The 21,282-nt window shown below is 42.4% G+C and overlaps 12 protein-coding genes across 12 annotated transcripts; 4 read left to right on the top strand and 8 right to left on the bottom strand.

The window, feature by feature from the left end:
* Positions 1-9: 9 nt before the first annotated feature.
* Eint_021120 (splicing branch point binding protein) lies at positions 10-621 on the top strand (the record flags this gene model as incomplete). The annotated part of the gene is made up of 1 exon (XM_003072423.1): positions 10-621. The coding sequence occupies one exon, from the start codon at positions 10-12 to the stop codon at positions 619-621; it is 612 nt and encodes a 203-aa protein (XP_003072469.1).
* A 57-nt stretch (positions 622-678) lies between these two features.
* Eint_021110 (DNA replication licensing factor Mcm4) lies at positions 679-2,805 on the bottom strand (the record flags this gene model as incomplete). Its single annotated transcript, XM_003072422.1, has 1 exon — positions 679-2,805. The coding sequence occupies one exon, from the start codon at positions 2,803-2,805 to the stop codon at positions 679-681; it is 2,127 nt and encodes a 708-aa protein (XP_003072468.1).
* A 50-nt stretch (positions 2,806-2,855) lies between these two features.
* Eint_021100 (Microsomal signal peptidase subunit SPC25-like protein) lies at positions 2,856-3,365 on the top strand (the record flags this gene model as incomplete). The annotated part of the gene is made up of 1 exon (XM_003072421.2): positions 2,856-3,365. One exon carries the CDS (start codon positions 2,856-2,858, stop codon positions 3,363-3,365), a length of 510 nt encoding a protein of 169 aa, XP_003072467.2.
* Positions 3,366-3,449: 84 nt separating this feature from the next.
* Eint_021090 (PI3/PI4 protein kinase) lies at positions 3,450-8,873 on the bottom strand (the record flags this gene model as incomplete). Its single annotated transcript, XM_003072420.1, has 1 exon — positions 3,450-8,873. One exon carries the CDS (start codon positions 8,871-8,873, stop codon positions 3,450-3,452), a length of 5,424 nt encoding a protein of 1,807 aa, XP_003072466.1.
* Positions 8,874-8,932: 59 nt separating this feature from the next.
* Positions 8,933-10,744, top strand: Eint_021080 (uncharacterized protein; the record flags this gene model as incomplete). The annotated part of the gene is made up of 1 exon (XM_003072419.1): positions 8,933-10,744. The coding sequence occupies one exon, from the start codon at positions 8,933-8,935 to the stop codon at positions 10,742-10,744; it is 1,812 nt and encodes a 603-aa protein (XP_003072465.1).
* Positions 10,745-10,816: 72 nt separating this feature from the next.
* Positions 10,817-13,327, bottom strand: Eint_021070 (uncharacterized protein; the record flags this gene model as incomplete). Its single annotated transcript, XM_003072418.1, has 1 exon — positions 10,817-13,327. The coding sequence occupies one exon, from the start codon at positions 13,325-13,327 to the stop codon at positions 10,817-10,819; it is 2,511 nt and encodes an 836-aa protein (XP_003072464.1).
* Positions 13,328-13,400: 73 nt separating this feature from the next.
* On the bottom strand, positions 13,401-15,470 carry Eint_021060 (Hsp90-like protein; the record flags this gene model as incomplete). Its single annotated transcript, XM_003072417.1, has 1 exon — positions 13,401-15,470. One exon carries the CDS (start codon positions 15,468-15,470, stop codon positions 13,401-13,403), a length of 2,070 nt encoding a protein of 689 aa, XP_003072463.1.
* Positions 15,471-15,578: 108 nt separating this feature from the next.
* Eint_021050 (Rad3/XPD ATP-dependent DNA-binding helicase) lies at positions 15,579-17,615 on the bottom strand (the record flags this gene model as incomplete). The annotated part of the gene is made up of 1 exon (XM_003072416.1): positions 15,579-17,615. One exon carries the CDS (start codon positions 17,613-17,615, stop codon positions 15,579-15,581), a length of 2,037 nt encoding a protein of 678 aa, XP_003072462.1.
* Positions 17,616-17,716: 101 nt separating this feature from the next.
* Eint_021040 (ubiquitin-40S ribosomal protein S31 fusion protein) lies at positions 17,717-18,175 on the bottom strand (the record flags this gene model as incomplete). Its single annotated transcript, XM_003072415.1, has 1 exon — positions 17,717-18,175. The coding sequence occupies one exon, from the start codon at positions 18,173-18,175 to the stop codon at positions 17,717-17,719; it is 459 nt and encodes a 152-aa protein (XP_003072461.1).
* Positions 18,176-18,256: 81 nt separating this feature from the next.
* Positions 18,257-19,735, bottom strand: Eint_021030 (uncharacterized protein; the record flags this gene model as incomplete). Its single annotated transcript, XM_003072414.1, has 1 exon — positions 18,257-19,735. The coding sequence occupies one exon, from the start codon at positions 19,733-19,735 to the stop codon at positions 18,257-18,259; it is 1,479 nt and encodes a 492-aa protein (XP_003072460.1).
* A 74-nt stretch (positions 19,736-19,809) lies between these two features.
* Eint_021020 (protein prenyltransferase subunit alpha) lies at positions 19,810-20,778 on the top strand (the record flags this gene model as incomplete). The annotated part of the gene is made up of 1 exon (XM_003072413.1): positions 19,810-20,778. One exon carries the CDS (start codon positions 19,810-19,812, stop codon positions 20,776-20,778), a length of 969 nt encoding a protein of 322 aa, XP_003072459.1.
* Positions 20,779-20,785: 7 nt separating this feature from the next.
* Positions 20,786-21,259, bottom strand: Eint_021010 (Gal4 DNA-binding enhancer-like protein; the record flags this gene model as incomplete). The annotated part of the gene is made up of 1 exon (XM_003072412.1): positions 20,786-21,259. One exon carries the CDS (start codon positions 21,257-21,259, stop codon positions 20,786-20,788), a length of 474 nt encoding a protein of 157 aa, XP_003072458.1.
* Positions 21,260-21,282: the final 23 nt, after the last annotated feature.

The following is a 21,282-nucleotide window of genomic DNA, read 5'->3' as shown; positions in this document are numbered from 1 at the left end:
GACCATCTGATGGAGCTGTTCCGACACCCAGAGAAGGTCCCATTCCCAAAAGATGTAAAAAGTAAATCCGAGTTGAAGAAACTGCTCTGTTCCATGCGTTCTGAGGAAATAGATAGACGCCTTAGAAATGCAGTTGCATCCAACAATCAACAACTGGTCCAATGGCTGAAATCAAGAAAACAACAGATTCTAGGCCTCCAAATACAGGGAAATGTTTCGATATCTGGAAATATGTATACAAATAAAATCTACATTCCTGTCCAGGAATTCCCCGAAAGCAATTTTGTGGGCTTGATAATAGGTCCAAAAGGATCCACCCAAAGGCAGCTTGAAAGGATTACAAAAGCCAGGATATACATAAGAGGATCCTACAAGGACAAATATGCCGAACCCTTGCATTGTTATATAAGTGCAGATACACAGGAAAACTTAATGAATGCAAGTGCCGTTATCGAAAATTTAATAGAAGACTCCATACTCTTTGGCAGCTGCAAACTAAAGTCGTCTCAGCTCCAGGCAATGAAGGGAAGTAAGGGAGATTCGGGTAGACGCCTTACCGATTGGGAAAAGTTTTACTACTGGTGGTATTTCCATAACAAAATCCAGAAGGAAGTAGATTAAGACACCATTTTATTTAAATCAAACCTAGGAGGAAGACTAGTCCCTTGCAAACCCATTCTAGTCTCTTATCCTTTCGTAACAAGACTCGTGTCCAGAAGTCATTATTTTATCTTCCTGTGCAAGCTCCTCTAGGGCCTCTTTCACCATCTTTTCATTTGCACCTGTCTTCCTAACTATTTCAGAGACCTCGATTCGGTCTCGCATCATTAGAAGGATTGCATCCTTCAGGCTCTCCAGCATCTTGTTTCTAAATGTACTTCTTCCTGTAATTATCATATCCATATCTACCTTTCCAGTAGATGGATCAATCGCATACATAAGAAGGCTTTCTCTTATTATTCTCACTGCCTCTTTAACATCCTTTGCCTCGACAGTGCTTGAAAACCTCATCCTTGCATGTGCCTCACTCAGGCGGATTAAACTTTCCAATTGTCTTGTTGTTGCGGTTATTGTTTTTCCATTGTCCATTTGCCTAAGATCCACATATGCTTGCGTCAGCAACCTCATACTTTCGGCCGTCAATCGTGGAACTATCTTCCTTGCTTCCTTCACATATGCCTTAAGAAGGTCGGCATCAACACATTCCGTTTTTCCCCTCTCCTCGGAATATAGAGACACAATATGGTCTCCTATGGTTCTGTCCTGGAATTCATCAGATCTATCTATTAACAAACACACAACATCAAATCTGCTTAGCAAGGTGGGAGGAAGATTGATGTTTTCAATTATGCTTTTCCGAGGATTGTACTTGCTTTCAATAGGATTGCAGCTTGCAAGAATGGAACATCTTGCATTTAATGTGGTTATAATTCCCGCCTTTGCAACCGACACCGTCTGCTGCTCCATTACCTCATGCAATACACTTCTTGTGCTATCGCTCATCTTGTCGAATTCATCGATACAACACACTCCGTTATCAGATAAGACAAGAGCCCCAGACTCCAGGATAAATTGCCCACTATCTGGATCCTTAGCCACACTAGCCGTCAGTCCAACTGCACTTGATCCTCTTCCACTGGTGTACATCCCTCTTTCAGACGTTCTATGTATAAAGCTCAGTAGCTGTGATTTCGATATTCCTGGATCCCCTGCAAGAAGTATATTTATGTCTCCTCTAAGCCTTGAACTGCCCAATTCTTTTCGAACTCCTCCAAATAGTTGAAGGAGCAACGCCTTCTTTGTGTCTTCCATTCCACACACAGAGGGTGCTATAGAATTCGCCAACACCTCATATACTTTAGGGTTTTTTCGAAGCTCATCAATCTTGTAAATGGGATCCCGTTCCTTGACCTTCTTATTCATTACCTCGTAGCTGAGAAGATCGAGATAAGTCCTGAATGTACTCTTGATTTTCTTCATCACAGGGTTGAGTCTCACCGGTGTTGCTTTCAAAATTCCTATCACCTTAACTCTATCTCCTGGAACAAGCCCGTCAACAAACTCGTTTCTGCAGACTATTGTCATAGCCATGGGTGTTGTTCCATCAGGAATACCCTCAGGGAGTTCTTGTATCCTGGATATCTGCTTGTCTTCAAATTCACTTGAATTGTGAACTAACTGCTGAGAATACTTCCCTCCACACTTGCACTTGCTTGGCTCCTCAATCACATTCCTTATGCTTTCTACAAAACACTCATCCATGCACTTTGAGCATCGGAAAAAAGCCCTTACAATCTCGGGAATCACAGACGACGACCTGATGACCATTCCCGTAATCTGCACAATCCTGTCGATATCATTTGGATTGATGTTTCTTATTGAGAGAGCCTTTCCTATTCCAAAGGGTCTGATTCTGATGGTCCCATTGAAGCTTGGAAAGTTCTCCACATATATTTCCTGTAATGATCCCTGGAGAATCGGAAGCATCTCCTGAGGATATGTTGCAAGCTGACTTCGAAGATCTGGATCAAGATCTTCACAATTGAGATCAAACACAAACTCTTGAGTAAGATCCATTTGCTCAAGAACGTCATGATAGTCTCTATTCTTTCTAATAAACTCCTTGAACCGCTCGGATGTCTCTTGGATGTTTATCGTAGTACCCCAGATCACCTTTACTCTCTCTGTCTCCACTATAGGAAGGATAGTAGAACTGAGGTCTCCTTGCGAAGGCGTAAAATTCAACAGATTCTCCTGACTAGCATCATAGAACGAAAATGCAGAGGACTGTTGATCGGAATCCATTTGGGGTGTCTCCTATCCTAGTTAACACCTTTGTAAAATATTTACCCTCTATGGATAACTTAAAAGCCAAGTACAACAAAAACCCGCTCAGAGGAGACATATACAACCTAAGCGAGCTGAAGATTATTCTCGATGATGTCATCCGAGACTTCATGGAAAATGTGGGGAATTCCAAGCAGTCTAAGGTCTCTACAGACATTAAAATAGCAATAGGGCTGATTTCGACTGTCATTGCCTCAGCAGTTGCATATTTTTCCTTGACATCGGAGTTTGAGTATCACAAACAAGTCATAACTATATTAACTCTAATCTATTTCGTAATCAACATTCTTGGAGAAATCTACTTTCGATGGACAGGCTCTTCAATGGTATTCAAGGACCGGGTGGTTTCCACAAGTGTGAGTGCACCTGATCCCACATATGTAATAATGGTCTACAACAAAAACAAGCTCATTCCTAGTAAGTACACCAAATCGATGTTTGACCTCTTTGATTCCAACGGAAGGCTTATCCATGAGGAGTTTCTCGACGATCTTCAAGGTCTTTTGAAAAGTAAATAGTCTTGAGAGTATTCTAAGTATATTTTAAGTTATTTTGGATAGATAATCTAATGGACTGCCATTGGAATCTCTTTTATAGTGAGGCTAAATGAATGGAAGCCATCCTATGTACATCATACACAGGTTCTCACTTTTTGTTGCCTCCTCATTCAAAACATCACACTTACTGCTGACATCCAAATCATCCATCTTGCGGCACAGATCTTCGATGATCCTCTTTGGAGTGGTGGTGGATTTCCTTCTCCATTCAAATAAAGGATCATAAACAAAAGATAGGAGGTTAGACACAAGGATGTTTTTGTTCTTGAGAAATAGGTCCAGCGTTGAACAAAGAGAGGCATTGTATGAACCTTCAAGCCCAAGTACTCCAAATGCATCCACTATATTTTGAGTGAGTCTATATGGAACCTTTTCTGGAACTTGCAGCTCTCTTCCCTTTCCAAAGATACAGTTCAAATCGACATGGACTGTGTCGCCAGTGTTGGAATCAAAAAGAATGTTCTCTGCATGCCTGTCTCCCAGACCCATAAACCATCCCACAATGTTCATTATTGCATACGTCCTGGTGTAATTGTTTCTAGCTGATAGCCAACTATATGGATGCGGAAAGTTGTCGCTGAACCAAAGATGAAACTTCGGGCCGAACTTAGAGATAACCTTATGCCATTCTCGAGGCCCTATCTTCTTGTTTTGTACAAACCGACATGCAGTCTCCGAGATTGATATCCCATCTTTTGAATAGTAGGAATCGCATATAACCTTAAGGGAGTTCAACCCCTTGATCCATTCTATGATTCCGCTCTCATGGCTAAACGGTATCACAGCATAGGTTCGAATGTACTTTTTGTTGCTTTGCTTCCTAAGTATGCTGTTAATTATGAGGTTCAGGTCCATAAACCTGCTATCTTTCCTTAAATCGTCCTGGTTCTTGCAAAGCCAGTAGTAGTTTTTTCCATCATTTCCTACAAAGCATATTCTTTTAGGCCTCTGCAAAGAATTGAAGACCTTTATCTCATTTTTCACTCCGTTTATCAATATCCCGGTATTAGGAACCATGACATTAGTTGGAAACATTCTAATGAATCCCGGAAAGTCTTCCTCCATGGCTAGCTCGTTCTTTTTAGATTTTGATATTTCCATAAGGCCCTCTGATATCTTCCTGATGTTGGACAGAACCACCTTGTTATCCAATGTAAGCTCGGAGATGATTCCCTCCATGCGCTTCCTAGTGTTTGGAACCTGGGAGTTCATCATGATCAGAGATCTCCAAAAAGTCTTGCTAGGATAATTTTCCATGAGCTCAAGCACAATATTGGACACTACATCCACCACATCTCGGTTTGGATGACTTAATCGGGAGAGAATTTGATTGTAGTATGGGGGAAGCAGAGAAAGGCAAGATTCTAAGAACTTCTTAATCAAGGCACTACTCGCATTGATGTCTCCTGGAGGTGTCATCTCGGAAAACAGATGAAATATTCTAGGAATTGCTTCGTCTGAATATTGACTATCATGCACTACACTGTTAATATACATCTCCATTGCCTTCACCGGCTCTGTGCTTTCAAATTTCTTGGCTCCAAGAAGAAAAAGCTTTCCAGAATCCTTTAAGACTGACAATGCAGAGTCATATCCTGTCTTTGTATCCACTATCTCTGCATATCTGGCCAAAGCTCTTTTATGGAATATCGATGTTCTAGGAAACAATTCCAAAACCTTTTTGAGGGACGTCTTTGCATCTCCTACTTTCCCCTGCAGAACATTTAGCTTGGCCAGTTCATATAGTGCGCTCCACTCCCTCTTGAGAAGCATGCTTCCAATCTCCTGAATGCACTTATTAAAATCATTATCTCCCATGTAGCTTCTTATCATCCCAAGCTTTAAATCTCTTTCAAATTCATCCAAAGAATTGTATCCGCTTGTCTTTCCGAACCTACTTCTATCTATGTATCCTATCCTTTCATGATGCCTTTCAGCTCGGACCATATCCACAGATGCAAAGTCGTCAAAGTATTCTCTGTGCTCAAGACCTACATCCTGGCTTTCCCCGACATTCTCCTTTGATAAAGTGAAAAGAGACTCAAACATTTCATCACATGATATATCATCTCTTCCATCCACCATGGATCTAATTCCTGCCATAAGACTTTCATGGCATTCCAGAAGCATTCTATCGTCCCCAGCCATCTCTCTTCTCCCAGCTATCAGATCAAGGGTCTTGAGTAGATTCTTGCTCTTAGATACAAGCTCGCAGTCTTTTACAAAATGCTTGAAGACCTCATTTCTACTCTCCAAGTTTCTCCATTCGGAAAAATCCTTCTCAATTCTCTTGCAGTCATTCATAAACTTCATAACTTCATCGTCTTGGCATTCATCTATGATTTCCGATAGACGGTCTTTCATGTCCAGTGATTGAATTATTAAGTCCTTCCCTTTTTCTTCGTCATCCGACTCCGTGGTACAATTCCCAAGAATCACTTCTGGCTCTAAGCATCTCCTTGCTGCTGCGAAGTTTTTATCAACACAGAACCCAAAAAAAAGGTTGATCAGTGTTGGTCTCCCAAATACCGAGTTTATTCCTAGTACTTTGTCATAGTCCTTGATCCAATAGTAGTTGTATTGGAGGAGATCAAAGAGATCCCTTCTCCTTTCTTTTCTTATCATCTTCTCTAAAACCTGGATAGCGTTATAATGGTCCTTGAGAAAAATAGATATCCTGAGTATCACAAGATCTGGAACATACTTCCCTTCTGTGAACCTGTGTAGTTTCAGAACAAACCTTGCAATCTTTCTGTCCACTCCCCCCTCGAGGTCCTGGGATATATTCTGTGCAATCCCTGCAACTCTGCTGTCTCCCGAATCTAGAAGTAGCCTGCACAGGGACAAGCAATGGAACTCCAGAAACGGAATCCCAAGCAGATCTCCATATCTAAGAAGATTAAAATATTCCTTTTTGTTCCTCCTTTCAACTTCTGAGAGGGTGTGCCGATACAGCCTTTCGAGGAACTTCTTAAATGTATGTGTCTTTTCATACAACTTCTCCGTTGAATATGTAGGCACGTGCTCATAGAGATACTGTGTGTTTCTAAACTGATCAACAACTTCTTCTATACTGTCGCTTAAAGGCCCTCTAATAAACTTTAAAGTCTCCTGTATTATGAAAAAATGAAGATCTTGTTTTCCAGGATCTATCTCGAGTAGATACCTTTCAATCATCACTCTAGCAATTGCTTCCGGAGTATTCCCCATAATAGGAACGTCACAGACAGAGGGATGGATCTCTGGTTCCAGAAACTCCTGTGATATACATCCAATCAGGAATGCTGCATCACTTTCCACTTCTCTAAGTCGCCTGTAGATACTCCCAACCTTAATTCTAAACGTAGGGCTCTTAAAGAATCGGGTAAGAATGTTTTCCACAAAGCTTTCTTCATCAAGCACTCCATCTTTATCTATACTTCCAAAGACCCTTGTAAGAAGTTCCACCGCTTTAGAGGTGGCCATTTCCTGTGAAAAGTGCCCTTTGGTGTTCAAAAGCCCAAGGACTATATCCAGGTAGTCTTCCTCATTCTTTGCATTGCTCCACTTCACTATCTTTTCAACGTCTAAATATGGAAATATCCTGGGCATGTTTCGGATAAAACAATCGTTCTCAAAAAATGATGAATAATACTCAATGAAAATCATCTTGCAATCCATTCCACACGAGTCTTCATGTTTTCTCATAAAGAACTCCACAAACGGAAATAGATAGTTGAACAACATCTTCACATTGTTGGAAATTGCATCTATAATGCACTTCAGAACCTTAAACACACATACTCGAAACTCAAAAGGTCTTTCTACATACACCTTCTTCAATGCAAATAAAAACTTCGGTAAGTGGATGCTTATATACTTCCGAGTATCCCCAAAAAACCTTTCCAGAATATCATATTTGAAGTATCCGTTGCACAAAAGGGGAACAATTACATCAACCCCCATTCCATACAGTTCGTCTTTTTCATATCCTATTTCATCTATTCTGCTTTCTTCCCCTTGGAGGCAAAGCGATATTACTAGAAAGTGGTTATTTGCCTGAGTAAATCCAAGATCCTGGGTGCAACGAGGAAGCCATAGTGAGTATATGATAGGATATATGTAGAACATGTTGTTTTTAACGAAAGATCCGCACTCCTCGCTGAAGAATTCAGACAACGGTGCAAGTCTACGTTCAAGTCTATCGCTTATGCTTGTATTAAAGTCCTTTCCATCCTTCAAGCCTCTTCCCTCTTTTTCTCTATTTGGAATGTCAAACACCGACTCTTCGTCCCCCTTCATATAGTATTCAAATATCATTGCTCTTATCTTCATAAATTTGTCCTTGTTCCTCATCACCACATTCTTTACTATGCTTCTCAAAAACCCATTTTCCGGATACTTTCGTAAGCTTTCAAATAAAATAACAAAGTATGAAAATATTACTTTTGGGGTGTGGCTTGTAAACGGAAGCATCCTGAGGGATACCTGGATGTTCTCAATGTTCAATGTGCTTGCTGCATATCTTAAGAACTTTACAACTATATCCTCCATATCGCTCTCCTCTTTCACCGGAAAGTACTTTAGGGATTTGTAACATTCGAGATCTTCGCATCCTTTGAACAGAGACCTGAGAACAGTTATAAGCACCCGAGGCGTTCTGGCCTTTTCCCAATGACTTACAGCAAAACATATCTCTTTGATATTTCCTGCTATACTTTCCAGGTATTCTTCGTGGTCGATCTCCTCAAAGTGGTATTCTAGAACTCTTCTCCCACAAACTCTGCAAAGACCCTCCTTAGAGTTCAAACTGCAAAGAAATGGCTTTGTAAACAAGCCCAGGTTACATCTTTGGACCTGAGCTGGGTACACAACAAATAAATCCTCTGGCTCAAGCTTCGATGCATCTACCTTGAAATCCGGCTCCACTATAGCAAGAAAGACATTTGTGTCCATGGGAAGAGTTCTTACATAATTAGCAAGATGCTCGTTCTCTCTATTTTCAATGCATATCTTCCTAAGGAGATCTTTGAACAAATTCATCTCCACCGGCCCAAATCCTTCCACAGACATCTCAAGGTCGAACTGATAATCATTGTATGCGTACTTGTAGAGACAGTAATTGTAAAAGTTTTTGGCGAGAAACTCTGTATGCTCAAAGCTTAGTGGAGTTCTCTTGGGCCTAACCTTATCATAAACCAACTTTAGTTTTGTGTAGCTCTGCATCCTCAGTGGACGTTCCAACAGAAGTAAGTGAAGGTTTGATTTCCCAAGTTTCTCATAAAATATAGGGTTGGTCTCTAGATGTTGCAGAAACAACTCCAGAAGATCGATGAGTGCATCCTCGTCATCATCCTTAACAGCCAAGAGTATAACGGTATTCATTATTTCCACAGACACTAGGCTATGTAGGCTTTCTCGGAATACATCTGAATACCGTTCCGATTCGAGTTGCTGGAGATAGAGGTTCTTCAAATAGTTCCGGTTCATGTCCAAGGGCTTCAAGAAGCCCCCAGTGTAATAAATCCTTTGGGAGGAAAGTCCCTTCTATGAATTGGGAAGATGAGCTTATGGCTTTGGGAGTTCCTTATACAGAAAGAAAGAGAAACTCTCCGCTTAGAAAAAAGCTTTCGATCATAAAGAAGCTTAAAAACATAAATTCAGAAAGTGTAGAAGCGATTAAAAGTGATCTTGAGAAGGAAGACATGAGCAAGTTCACCTCCGAGATAGTTACTTCGATACTTCTATCAAAAGTACAATCTACAGACGACATCAAGAGTGTTGTCCGGGTGACGTCTGCACTTACATCATGCAGCGACTTCATGAGGCTGTTGATGTCGGAATTAGGAAAGATCATAAATCATGGAATTGAGGAGACGGAGAAGTACTGGCTTGCAGCCTTTTTCTTTGATTTGCAGACTCTATCAAGAAGGACTGTGGATAAAGAGGAGAGAAGAGAAAATCTGATCAGAGATCTATGCAACAAGATAAGTGAAAAACCTAGAATCCTCTTTCTCGGATACATAATGGAAAACTATAAGGATGAACTAAGCCAAGCAGAGGTTTCTAACCAAGCTAAAAGGATAGATCCGCAGACTAGTGAAGACAGGGGTGGGAGGCTTGATGTTGTAGCAAGGTCTCTTGGGATAAAGGTGTGTGACGAGGGATATGACCTTAAGAAGATGGCCGATGTGGAGAACGAGGAGTTCCACTATTACACCGGGCGTACTGCCTCATTGGAATGTTATGATGGGGGCCTGGACATAAAAGAGATAAGGGACTACATCATTATGCATTCTGGAGATACAGAGAAGTTGGATGCATTATCGAAATCCATAAAAAACGTAAACAACCAGAAGGAGGTTGTTTTCATGCTTATGCAGTTGAAGCTCAACCCTAACTTCATATCAAGCATAGCCAGGATACTTAAAAACATGGGAGCTGTTGCAAGAAAAGTTGTAGCAGTTCTCTTCAGAGAAATATATCAGGCAAAGAACCCAAGCCACAACGATGTGATATCGAATTGCTTACTTATATCCGAGATGTGTAAGTTCAGAGAGGTTTCTTCTGATGAGATGTTTGGGCTCTTGGATTATCTCTTCAAGACCAAGAACATTGAAGCATACTGTATGTGTCTCAATGGGATAGGACGGTATTTCCTCTTGAACGAGGCAACCAGCCATAGAATTCGCGAGTTTATAGAAAGAATCAGGAACTACAGGGCTTCGAAGGTAGACTTTGTACATGTAAACAACTGTCTCTCAAGACTCTTTTCCCCTTCCCAATCTATACTCTGTGCAGATTACACAGGATTTTTCAGATACTTTTTCAGGAAGGAGGCCTTTGACGGAGACTCTTTACTTTGGTCTTGTCTTATCAAGAGCAAGGCCACACTTATGTCGATCTTTCTGCATCCATGGGTTTTTGAGGATATTGACTTTCTGGCTTCTGTTGTGCACAAGGCCGAGATAAGCATGCAAGTGATGAATGTAATAATTCCTAGCATAGAGATTATGTATGGATATTCGAAACACAAGTCTATTTCCCTTGCAAGGCTGTACTCAAGCCTAATGCTGCTTGAGAATAAAGATACTTGGGCTTATCTTGTTGACAGGGCACTTCAGCTTAAGGTGGGTGCATCCTTTAGATGCAAGATTGCCATGATGCTCCTCCAAAAAATGCCTATAGACATGCAAAGACAATACTTCTCTGTACTCAGAGATTGCGTAAACAAGGAGGAATCTCTCGACCTAAAGATCCTTTTTACTAATTTCTGCGAAAGCATCGGAATGGAGGCTCCAACAATGGACTACGATGACAGTTTTGACGAGGAGCTTAACTTTGTACGGTCCTATGCATGACTTCTAGTGCTACAGAAGAGATAAATAAAAAAACAGATAGAATTATTTTGAAGACCAAAATTAAATGAAGTTTTATTTCTTGTGTCTCTTGTTCCGCTTGACGGTTCTTCTGTGGCCCGAAAACGGAATGCTCTCCTGTTTCTGTTTTCCTTGTGTGATCATCACGTTGTTTTTCTTCGTTATCTGTAAGGTTGCCCGAGGACCTTTTCTTTTTCTTTCCTTCAAGAAAAGGCGGAGACTCTTGGGGATCTCCACATCTCTTCTAATCAGTCTTGATACAATCGACTTGACGTCTTCTGCATATCTTCTTTTGAATTTGTCTGCATATAGCTCTAAAACTTCCAGACATCCCTGAGGGTTCACTGCATAGGTGCTAACAAGGATATTTAAGAATTTGAGAACATGGGGAACAGTTTCCCTTCCTAGTCTACTTGTCGAGAGGCAGCCATCGTACATCGACTGGATGAATTCTTGGGAAAGTCTTTCTCTGTGGCTCTCTATTAGTGCAACAGAGGCTTCCAGTATTCCGCATCTGAGAACTACATTTTCCGATGCTGTTCCTGCAACCATTAGCCTACAATAGAAATCAAATTCGGAAGATGAAAACCCAGATACAAGTTCATCCAAATTTTCCTGACAAACCTTTCGGGCCTTAGCATTTCCTGTCTTCAGACCTAGCACAAGCACTGGAAGCATCCTGTTGAGATATTCTTTCTTCCGCTCGGAAAAGCATTTGCATCCGACTGTATAAACAGAATAAATAAGAGCAATCCTCCATTTCTGGGAGCAGTCCTTTGTCTTCTCATCGGTTTCGTGGGAAAATAAAGTGTCGCAGATGCACAGATCAATCTTTTGATGCTTCTTCATGTGATACAGAAGCTGATATGCTCTTTTCTGTGCTCCCCCGTCCTCAGAAAGACAGAACTCCATGAGCTTGCTATAAATCTCGAAATCGCTGTTCATCTTTGGAACAAAGTACCTTGCAACCTTCATTACATCCGAAATCCCCGATAGATTCCACTTTCCGACTGTAACAGACTCAATCTGAGGGTAGAGTAGGATATACTGGAATATCCTGCTCGATAGTCCAAAATCATCGGTTTCCAGTAGCTTGAACAATGTCTGATCCAGCTCATCAGAGCACTTCCCAATTCCTACAGAAAGAATGTCCAAAGCAATCTCGGATTTCCTGATTGAGTGGAGGATTCTCTCCGACTCCCCAGGAGGAATCGGGTTTCGAAGAATCAAGTTGTTCTTGATGTTGTTCTCGTGGGAATGCATCAACTTCCTTAGTCCTGTGCATATCGAATTAAAAACGTTTGAATTCCCTAGGTTGGCTTTCATGATTTGTAGGAGACCTTCAATTGAACCCGTACGATCAGTTGCATAGTTGCAGAATGCAGGAATACAGTTCAAGAGAATCGTTCTGTCGATAGATTCCACACCTTTTCTTTCCTCCACATCCCGGAGAATCTTTATGAAAAACGATATGTCTCCATTTGAAGAACATCGGATAATTGGTGCCCATGTCCTAATCTCTATTTCCATGTCTTCTAGTACCAGAAATAGATCCTCGATTCCTATAATTCCTGCTACTGCCCCAAGGGCAAATCGATATTTATCATCTCCTTCCACAAAGTTCCTTGCCATGTGTCTTATTAGATCCATGAACTCGGGAACAAGGACGTGCCTTACAGATCTTATAAACTCGTATATTTTGTCATTCTTCAAATTCGACTCACAGAGCTCTTTCACAACCTCTCTCTTCAGATTCTTATCCCATCTCATCAAATGCTGCTTGCTCCTTAAAGAAACAACCAAGTCCTTTTCTGCAAGTAATGAAAGAGTTTCCAAGAGCTTTCCTCCCCTGGGAAAAGGAATTTCAAACAGGATCTGAAGCTTCTTCACTATGTATTCAAAAACCTTTTCATCCGGAATTCCAACCTCCATCTCCATCAACGTATATTTGTAGAGCATATCACAGCATTCAGAGTACAGTGCCCTTGCCTCGCCGGTCTCCATCCCCTCAAAAACATCCGGATTCACAAATGAGTCAAGTTTCTCTACAACATCAATTCCATCTGCAATAGAGTCGAAGAAACAGTTGATGTGTCTTATCAAGTCGGTTCCTTCGAGCTTCGATATATACCCTAGAAGTTCCTTTCTAAACTCCTCAAGTTCCAGATATCTCTTTGCAAGTTCCACAGACCTTGTTTTTAGTGACTTCCGGCCAAAACAGTCTTCGACAAGAATCTTGAAGTGCGACATGTGATATCTCCCGCTTTTCACAAAATGCTTGATTACCCGGAGTCCTTGGAGATAAACCTTCTTCTCCTTAAAGGAGAGAAGAATTCTTCTCACAAGCTCTGTGCTACTTTTCTCGGTGATGTAGTTCTTATGTGCCAGGATTATCTGAAGAAGCTCTTCCACTTTCGAATGATCATTTCTTCGGCTCATCTCCAGAAACGTCTCAATCGCTGCCTCCGTAACGTTCTCTGGCGTATCTTTCATTCTTTCCGAAACAATTGTCTGCTTTATTGCACTTAGAACTTTCCAAGCATCTTCGCATAATTTCACTTCCATCCCCAGCAATTTTTTTGGGCCAATTAACAGAAACACAAATGTTACAAGTGTTGAGAGAATTATTTAATAAGATTCACTGGACCTCTTCCACAAGCTCCTCACTCTTTACTTCCGAGGAGCAAAGGAACTCAAAGACATTGGCACAGAATGTCTTAGGATCTGACAGCATGAATCCATTGTGGATAAGAACCGTCTCAAAGAACAGCTCCAGCATCTTACCCATCTTTTCAATTTCGTTGTTATCGAAAAGTGTCTTAAGATTCTTGACAAGTTTATGGTGGGGATTCATCTCGAAGATCTTCTTGCTGACTGCAGTCATTGCTGCAAACGGATTTGCCTCTGTGACAGGCTGGGACCTCATTATGTTTTCCATCGTTCCAGATAGAGAGTACTTAGTTGTCGAGATAACTGCCGGTGCACTCACAAGCCTTGGATTCACCGTAACTTTCTCCACCTTGTTTGAGAGAAGATCCTTTGCCTTCTTGCAGAACTCCTCGAACGACTTGACAATTTCCTCATTGTTTTCTTCATCTTCGGGAAGCTCTACTCCTTCACTTGTTATCCTCTGAATAGCATGTCCCTTGTATTTCTTGAGTCCTCGGAGCATGACCTCATCCATCACATCGTACATGTAGATTACCTCGTACTTCTGGAATGCATCTAGAGCTGGATTTGATTTGACCTGATCCTTTCCAAGCCCTGTTATCACATAGATCTGCTTCTGGTTGGCTGCCATCCTCTCCACATATGTATCCAAAGACACCATCTCCTCTCCACTCTTTGTAGTGAAATATCGAAGACATTTTGCATAGCCATCCTGCTGTCCTTCGCTTGCCTCTCCAATCGCCATCTTGATGCAGTTTCCAAACTCCTTGTAGAAAGTCTTGTACTTCTCAGCATCCATGGCAAGCTTTCCAATCATCTCGAAAATCTTCTGTGGAAGAATCTTCTTGACAAGCTTCATTACATTTGTTCCCTGGATCATCTCTCGGCTGATGTTCATAGGAATGTCATCAGAAGCAATCACACCACTGACAAACGACATCCACTCGGGAATAGAATCTCCGAAATCATCAGTCACAAACACATTCTTACAGTACAGCTTAATGTTGTTGTTCTTCTTGTTCCTGTTGAACATATCAAACCTGGCTCTCTTCGGAATAAACATAAGAAGATCAATCGATAGAAGCCCCTCAACACGCCAGAAGTCAACTGCAAGGAAGTCATCCCAGTCCTCGGAAATCGTCTTGTAGAAGCTCTTCAGCTCCTCCTCGGGAACTTCCTTTATATTTCTCTTCCACAAGGGCTTTTCCGCATTGATCTGCTCCCTCTGTGTAACCTTCTTCAGTCTCTTCTCCTTCGCCTCTTCAACCTTTGGCTCAGTTGTTTCCTCGGTTGCTTTTTCTTCCTTCTCTTCTTCCTTTTCCTCAGAAGGCTCTTCAATCTCCTTCTCAACATATGTGTATATTGGATAGAACACAAACAGAGAGTACTTCTTCACTATCTCACTAATCTTCTTTGGATCCAAGAATTCCTCCTCTCCCTCCTTGATATAAAGCACCAATGATGTTCCGTGAGAGAAAGAATCTCCAGTGTACTCTTCTATAGTGTACACATCTCTTCCAGTAGATGTCCACACAAGAGCCTCATCCTCAGGATGCTTTGTTATCACATCAACCCTGTCCGCTACAAGGTATGACGAGTAGAATCCAAGACCAAACTGCCCAATCAGGTTGGAGGCATCTGCTGCATTCCCCTTCTCCTTCATCTCCTCTCGGAACTTCTTGGTTCCACTGCTTGCAATAGTTCCGATGAAGTTCATCAGGTCCGGCTTCGTCATCCCAATCCCATTATCCTTGATGGTCAAAGTTCTGTTCGTCTTGTTCGGGATTATCTCAATACTTAGAGATGTAACCGGGTCCAGATCACATCCCTTGGAATTCAGTTCATAGTACAGCGACTTAAGCTTGTCGCATGCATCGCTGGAGTTCGATACTAGCTCCCTAAGAAAGAGCTCCTTGGATGAGTACACACTCTTGATCATAGTGTCCATCATCTGATTCACATCAACCTCAAATCCATGTGTCTCAGGATGCTTGTCTTTTATAGTGCCTTCTGCCAATGATTCTTGTTTGGACGACATTAATTGCTAGGGAATTTCCCGTTAAATATTTTCGTTTTCCTCGAAACAGCCGGAAAAATCTAGAAAAACGTTGAAGCATTGCTTTCACAATTTTATTTTAAGTCCCTTCTATTTAATCAAAGACAGAAATCCAGAGAGCTCAGAGGCACAGGTGTCATACGAGTCATGAACCCTGATGTTGTCTGTAACCCACTTGGACAGGTGAGTCTGTACTCTCTTCTCCGAATATCTGCTGTCAAGGAGCATCACAATCCCCCAATCGTCTTTGTGACGGATTGCTCGTCCAAGTGCTTGATTCACTGCTCGAAACGCCTGTGCCTCGTACCAGAGCCGTCCATTGAAGCTTTTGTATCTGTCGTTAAACTCCTTCTTAAGTTCTACCTGCGGATCATGTAGGCTTGGATAGGGAATTCCAACAGCAATAACAGCCCTTGCAAAGGAATCCTTGAAGTCGATTCCTTCACTCGCCTTCCCACGGTAGACACACATGAATATTGCCCTCTGCTTTGTTGCTATTCTGTTCTTATATCTTTTCATCACCTTTTCAAACTCATTTCCTCCCCCGCTTTTTGGTTCAATCAACAACCCCGAACTCTCTCCTCCCATTCTCTTCTGCAGATTCTCCAAGAAGCTATAGCTCGGTACAAACACCAATGTTCCCCCATGGCTCTTGACCTTGTTCGACACATCCACTATGATTCTAGAAAGTTGGTCCAGATATTGGGGTGTGTCCGAAACCCCATAGGTTCCAGTCAGGTCCTTCAGCAGATGTCCTTTCCGAACACACGAAGCAAATACTTGTTTTTCCGTAACTAGATGAGGTGCAACAATCGAATGAGTAAAGTCATGCCCCAACTCCGATGAAAACGAAGAAAAAGGTGTCAAGGTTCCAGACAGAAGTACAATCGACCGCACCTTCCCAACAAACGATCGGAATGTATAACCCGCATCCAGTAGCCAGAAGTTGTAGGAAAACTTGGATAACCTCGAGTTTCTTATGTTTTCGTCGTTCGTCTTCTGGAACACAAACGAATACGCATCGCATCCGCTGAAATGAATTGCAGACAAGACAGAGTCAAGACCTTCCAGTACATGGAATGTACTCATGTTCAGCAGGTCCTTTGCATCTTCATTCTTCTGGATTGCGTATATTGAATTCTTGATCTTTAAAACAAACTCCTTAGTTATTCCCATCTTCTCAAGCTCATCCTTTATCTCTTTCCCCTTCCTTATCCGGAGCTTCCCTCCAAACGTAGTTCTGTCAAACCCGTCTGTGCTCTCTGCCCCCTCTCGAAGCTTCCTAAAGAAGTCCATGAGGTTGACAAAGTCCAGTTTGATCTCTCCTAGCATCCCGCTCCTCCTTATTGCCCCTAGAATCTCGTTTTGGATTATCTCGATAGTCCGCGAGCTAAGTTCAATCGAGCCCGACGATCGGCATACATCCTCTATGTTGTGTGCCTCATCAACAATGACCACACTGTTTTCAAGGCTAATTCCTGTGTTTTCTCTTATTCTGGAATCAATCAGATAGTTATATGGAGCAAATATGACTTCTGCATCCTCATTCAAGATCCTCGATGCATAGTAGGGACATCCACCACATCTCCGGCCCTCCCCTTTCAACTCCTCTATGTCAAATATCCTGTCTCCAACCCTTTTTGCAAGCCTGTCCTTTCCCGTGAAGTAAGCACAACTCCCGCTCTTCACCAACTCGTTGCACCCTGTGTTCTTGTCTGTAACATCCCCTAGCTTAGGTGATATGCAATACTGGCTCCTGCTTGCCAAGATCGAGATCCTTGGCCTGTAATGTGTTTTCCTAAGCTGTTCAATCAATTGGTCAAGTTGTTTGTGTGTGCGCGAGCATATAATTATCTTCAGCTTCTCCTCCTTTGCCTCTTCTCCTTTCAAACTCCCCCCCTCTCTTCTCTTGACATTGATGCTCTTGGCTCCTCTCTTCAAGTATTCACTATATCCCAGCACTGCACATATTATAGATAGGCTCTTTCCAGTCCCTGTCGGACTCTCCACCAGTCCGCTTGTTCCTGTCGTCAGACAGGATATAAGCTTTGTCATCGTCACTATCTGTGCAGGATACGGCTCAAACGGCATCTCGATAGGAACTCCGCTTATCTTAATTCGGGCCATTGTAGGGTATGCCGTTTCAAAAGATTTCCGTCAGGCAAGAGATCTTCCATCCCTATACTCCCAAGGAAATTCAAAGCAACATAATAAAATTAAAGACTCATTTAATTGCTAGTAACGCCCTCGCTGTAAACCCGGTTGCACTTTCCACACTTGAGGCCAGACGCCGTCTTTCTGCAGAAAATCTCCACCCCACATGCCTCGCACGAGACCAGATTCACCTTAACCTTATCTTCCGTGACCGTGAAGTTGTCCAGCCATGACAGCCCTTTCTTTGCGTGGGGCGCCTTAACTTTCTTTGGTGTTGAAAAGTCTTTCTTCTTCTTCTTTGCCCCTCCTCCCCGGAGCCTTAGCACCAGGTGGAGTGTAGACTCCTTTTGTATGTTGTAATCAGATAGAGTCCTTCCGTCCTCAAGCTGCTTTCCTGCAAAGATCAATCTCTGTTGATCTGGCGGAATTCCTTCTTTGTCTTGGATCTTCGCCTTAACATTCTCAATTGTATCTCCCGGCTCTACCTCCAGCGTTATAGTCTTTCCTGTTAGTGTCTTCACAAAGATCTGCATATCTGACTTCCTGGGTTAAAAAATTTACTTATAATTCAATCTGGCTGAATTAGGCTTTCCACACCCCATCCACCTAAGATCTCACGTAAACACATCCAGTCTATTTCCTCCGACTCCATACAGCCAGGGAAGATGCGGATGGAATGAAATATCTCTATACCTTCCCGGAATCCTTTTTACAGGAACCACCAGGTCGTTTGTTACGTCGTTGTAGAAAACAACCATCTCCGTGGGATATGCAACACACATCAGATTGAGTCTTCCATGCTGCACCACCTCCATCCCCACATCCTCTTGAAGCATGGTTCTTTGCACATTGTTTTTCAACCAATCGTACAGAATTATTTTGTTCGTGTTGTTTACCACAGCCACCTTACTTTCCTCAACACTAAAGAAGTCAAGGACAAACGAAAACTCCTTGGCTTCCCTTACTATTTCCTTGGACACAAGATCGTAGATGATTAACGAATTTGTTGTGGAAACAATCATTGTGCTCAAAGATCTATGGAACTTGGCCTTCAAAGGCGTGGCTCCCCGGACCCTTAGAACTTCCCGCCCTATCCGTTCCTTGAGATTGTAGACCATAATCTTCTTTCCACAAACTGCAATAATATGCTTACCATCTTCATGGGCTTCTATATCATTTATCTTTCCCTCGGGATTTATCACCGTGCACACAAATGCATTCCTTTCTGCTCCCTCTTCTGCCTCCTTTCTGCTCCACGCAGGAAATTCCTTGGAAATAAAAGATTCCTTGGAACTCTCCGCATCTCCTCCATAAATATCGTCCACAACACAGATGGTGTTGTCTGCTAGCAACGTACATATAGACCCATTCCTTGCAAACATTATCTTCCGTATCTCCGAATCAAAGAGGATATGTCTCAGCTTTACAAAGTTTTTAAACTCGTAAATCCCAAGCTTCCTTCCTTCTCCCACTCCAAATTTCTTGAAATCTTGGCTGATTCCAACACGGATTGCCTTCGAAAACTTAAACGACAATCCAATCTCCTCTGGAAACGGCCTTAGGGTCTCTGTCTTAGGCAGTTCCTTGATAAGATCTCTTAGCCTGTAATTCTTTCCATCTCGTGGCTCGTAGAGCCTCAAGTATATCCTTCTTAGGCTGCCTTCAAGATCTTCTCTTCCATATCTTAGTGCCTCCACAGCCCCTGTGTATGCATCCCCCACTTTTACAACCATGTCCTGTTCATAACTATTCAGCTCCTCAAGACCCTCTTCCTCCCAAATGTCCACAATCTCGTTCTTATCCCTTTTCTTAACTTCTTTTCGGATGCTTCTTTCTTTCTTCTTTGGCCTTCCTCCGGCTCTCGGTACCACCACTTTCTTCCTTGTTTCCATTCCTTCGTTCATCGTCTTTCTGCTGAAACTTAAGTTCAACGGCCTGTACAGATCGACATCTGGATCCATGCAGATGTTCTTCTTGTAGCTCCTTATGAGCTTCACATCCTCTTTTGTTATCAAGAACTCCTTGCCTTGGGACTGGACTTTGCGTCGGCCTTTCACTGGCCTTCTCCCCAGAAATCTTTCGATTCTATCCATCTTGGAAAGGGTACTTTCTTCAATCCCAACACCATTTCAGACAAATGGATTTCCCACTGGGAACAGGGCCCTAAATGATTATCCACAACATCGAGGAAGGGGAATACATTGAGGATAAGGAGGCATTGGAGGGTTTATTGAACCTGAGGCTGCAGGAGGAGTCGATAGAAAAACACAAAGCAATTGTCCAGGTTGTAGCAGATGACTATTACTCCTGGAACAAGCTTAAGGACTATCTTCTATTGAATCCCTCCGACTTCCGAAGCCAGCTCAAGGTCTGTGAGAACGCTCTCCAAGGAAATCCCAAGTCCTACCAGCCTTGGTACCATAGGAAGTTTATGATGGAAAACTTCAAAGAACAAAGAGAAAAATATCTTGGCAGAGAAGACTTCTTAACAAAGCTTCTACTTGACTCGGATCCAAGGAACTTCCATTGTTGGAGCTACAGGATGTTCTTCCTCAAAACCAAGACTGGGAGAGATGTGTTTAACTACTCCTATCTCCATCACCACCCAGACTCGGAGGATCCCCTTACCATCATTTACACAGATCCTATGGATCCAACCTCCTGGGAATACTTCTACCTATGGAGGGAGAGGAAAAGGATAAGACATGGAATGTACATCAGGAGATTCAGGAATAGGCTGGAGATTCTACTTGATAAGCCTTTTTGTGGTGAGCTTTCTTTTGAAAGCGGTGGAACCAGGAAGACGATGGCCTTTGAACTTCACACCCGGATTGTTGTGATAGACGAGTCTATAAGGACCTCGGAGAGATGGAAGGTGGTAATAAATGGAGAGGAGATGAGGTTCATCCCTGAAGAGGAAAGCTTCAGATTTGTGCGTGAGATTCTTGAGGAAGAGCCTGAATGCTACGAGGCGCTACTGGTGCTTCTGGATTACACCGAGGAGGAGGCAGAAAGAATTGCCATAATTGAAAGGATTGCAAGTCTGGATCCGATTAGAAGGGGTTACTATGATACCCTGAAAGAAAACTTCTATTGTGTATATGTTCCAGAGATAGAGGGAACACCCATCGAATAAAGTCCTTTTATTTAGTTAGCTTTATCATTGCATTGACAACATCATAATCAGACTCGGCTAGTGCCCTAATTATTTCGCTCCTCGAAGCCTTAACTTGTTGGCTTATTAGTTTTATATCCTCTTCGGACAACCGCTCGTTGTCAACCTCGACGGGTACTTCCTCAGGTTTTTGCTCATCCTCCTTCTGCAGATTGTCACCGATACTGCTATAAAGGCCAGCATGCTCCTCTGTCTCCGAACTTTTAACACTGTTTTCATACATCTTCTGAAGTTCACGAAGATCGATTGAATTCCCTATGCTTCCAAATATAAGGAGAGAGTCGGTTCCTTTTATCTTGTACACCGCCGGACTCACAATTGAATGCCTCATGTTCATTGCAATGACGGACACGCTTTCAACACTTTCCATCTCTTCCAAATCCACCTTCGATGCAATAGTTTTGTGGATGTGCAGCTCGTCGGGGGCGAGTGTCCTGGACATCCTATGTGGGTTGAGGGAATCCG

The sequence above is a fragment of the Encephalitozoon intestinalis genome, chromosome II, assembly GCF_000146465.1.
Source record: "Encephalitozoon intestinalis ATCC 50506 chromosome II, complete sequence".
In the NCBI taxonomy this organism is placed as follows: Eukaryota; Fungi; Microsporidia; family Unikaryonidae; genus Encephalitozoon; species Encephalitozoon intestinalis.
This window is presented reverse-complemented; position numbering and strand designations above follow the sequence as displayed.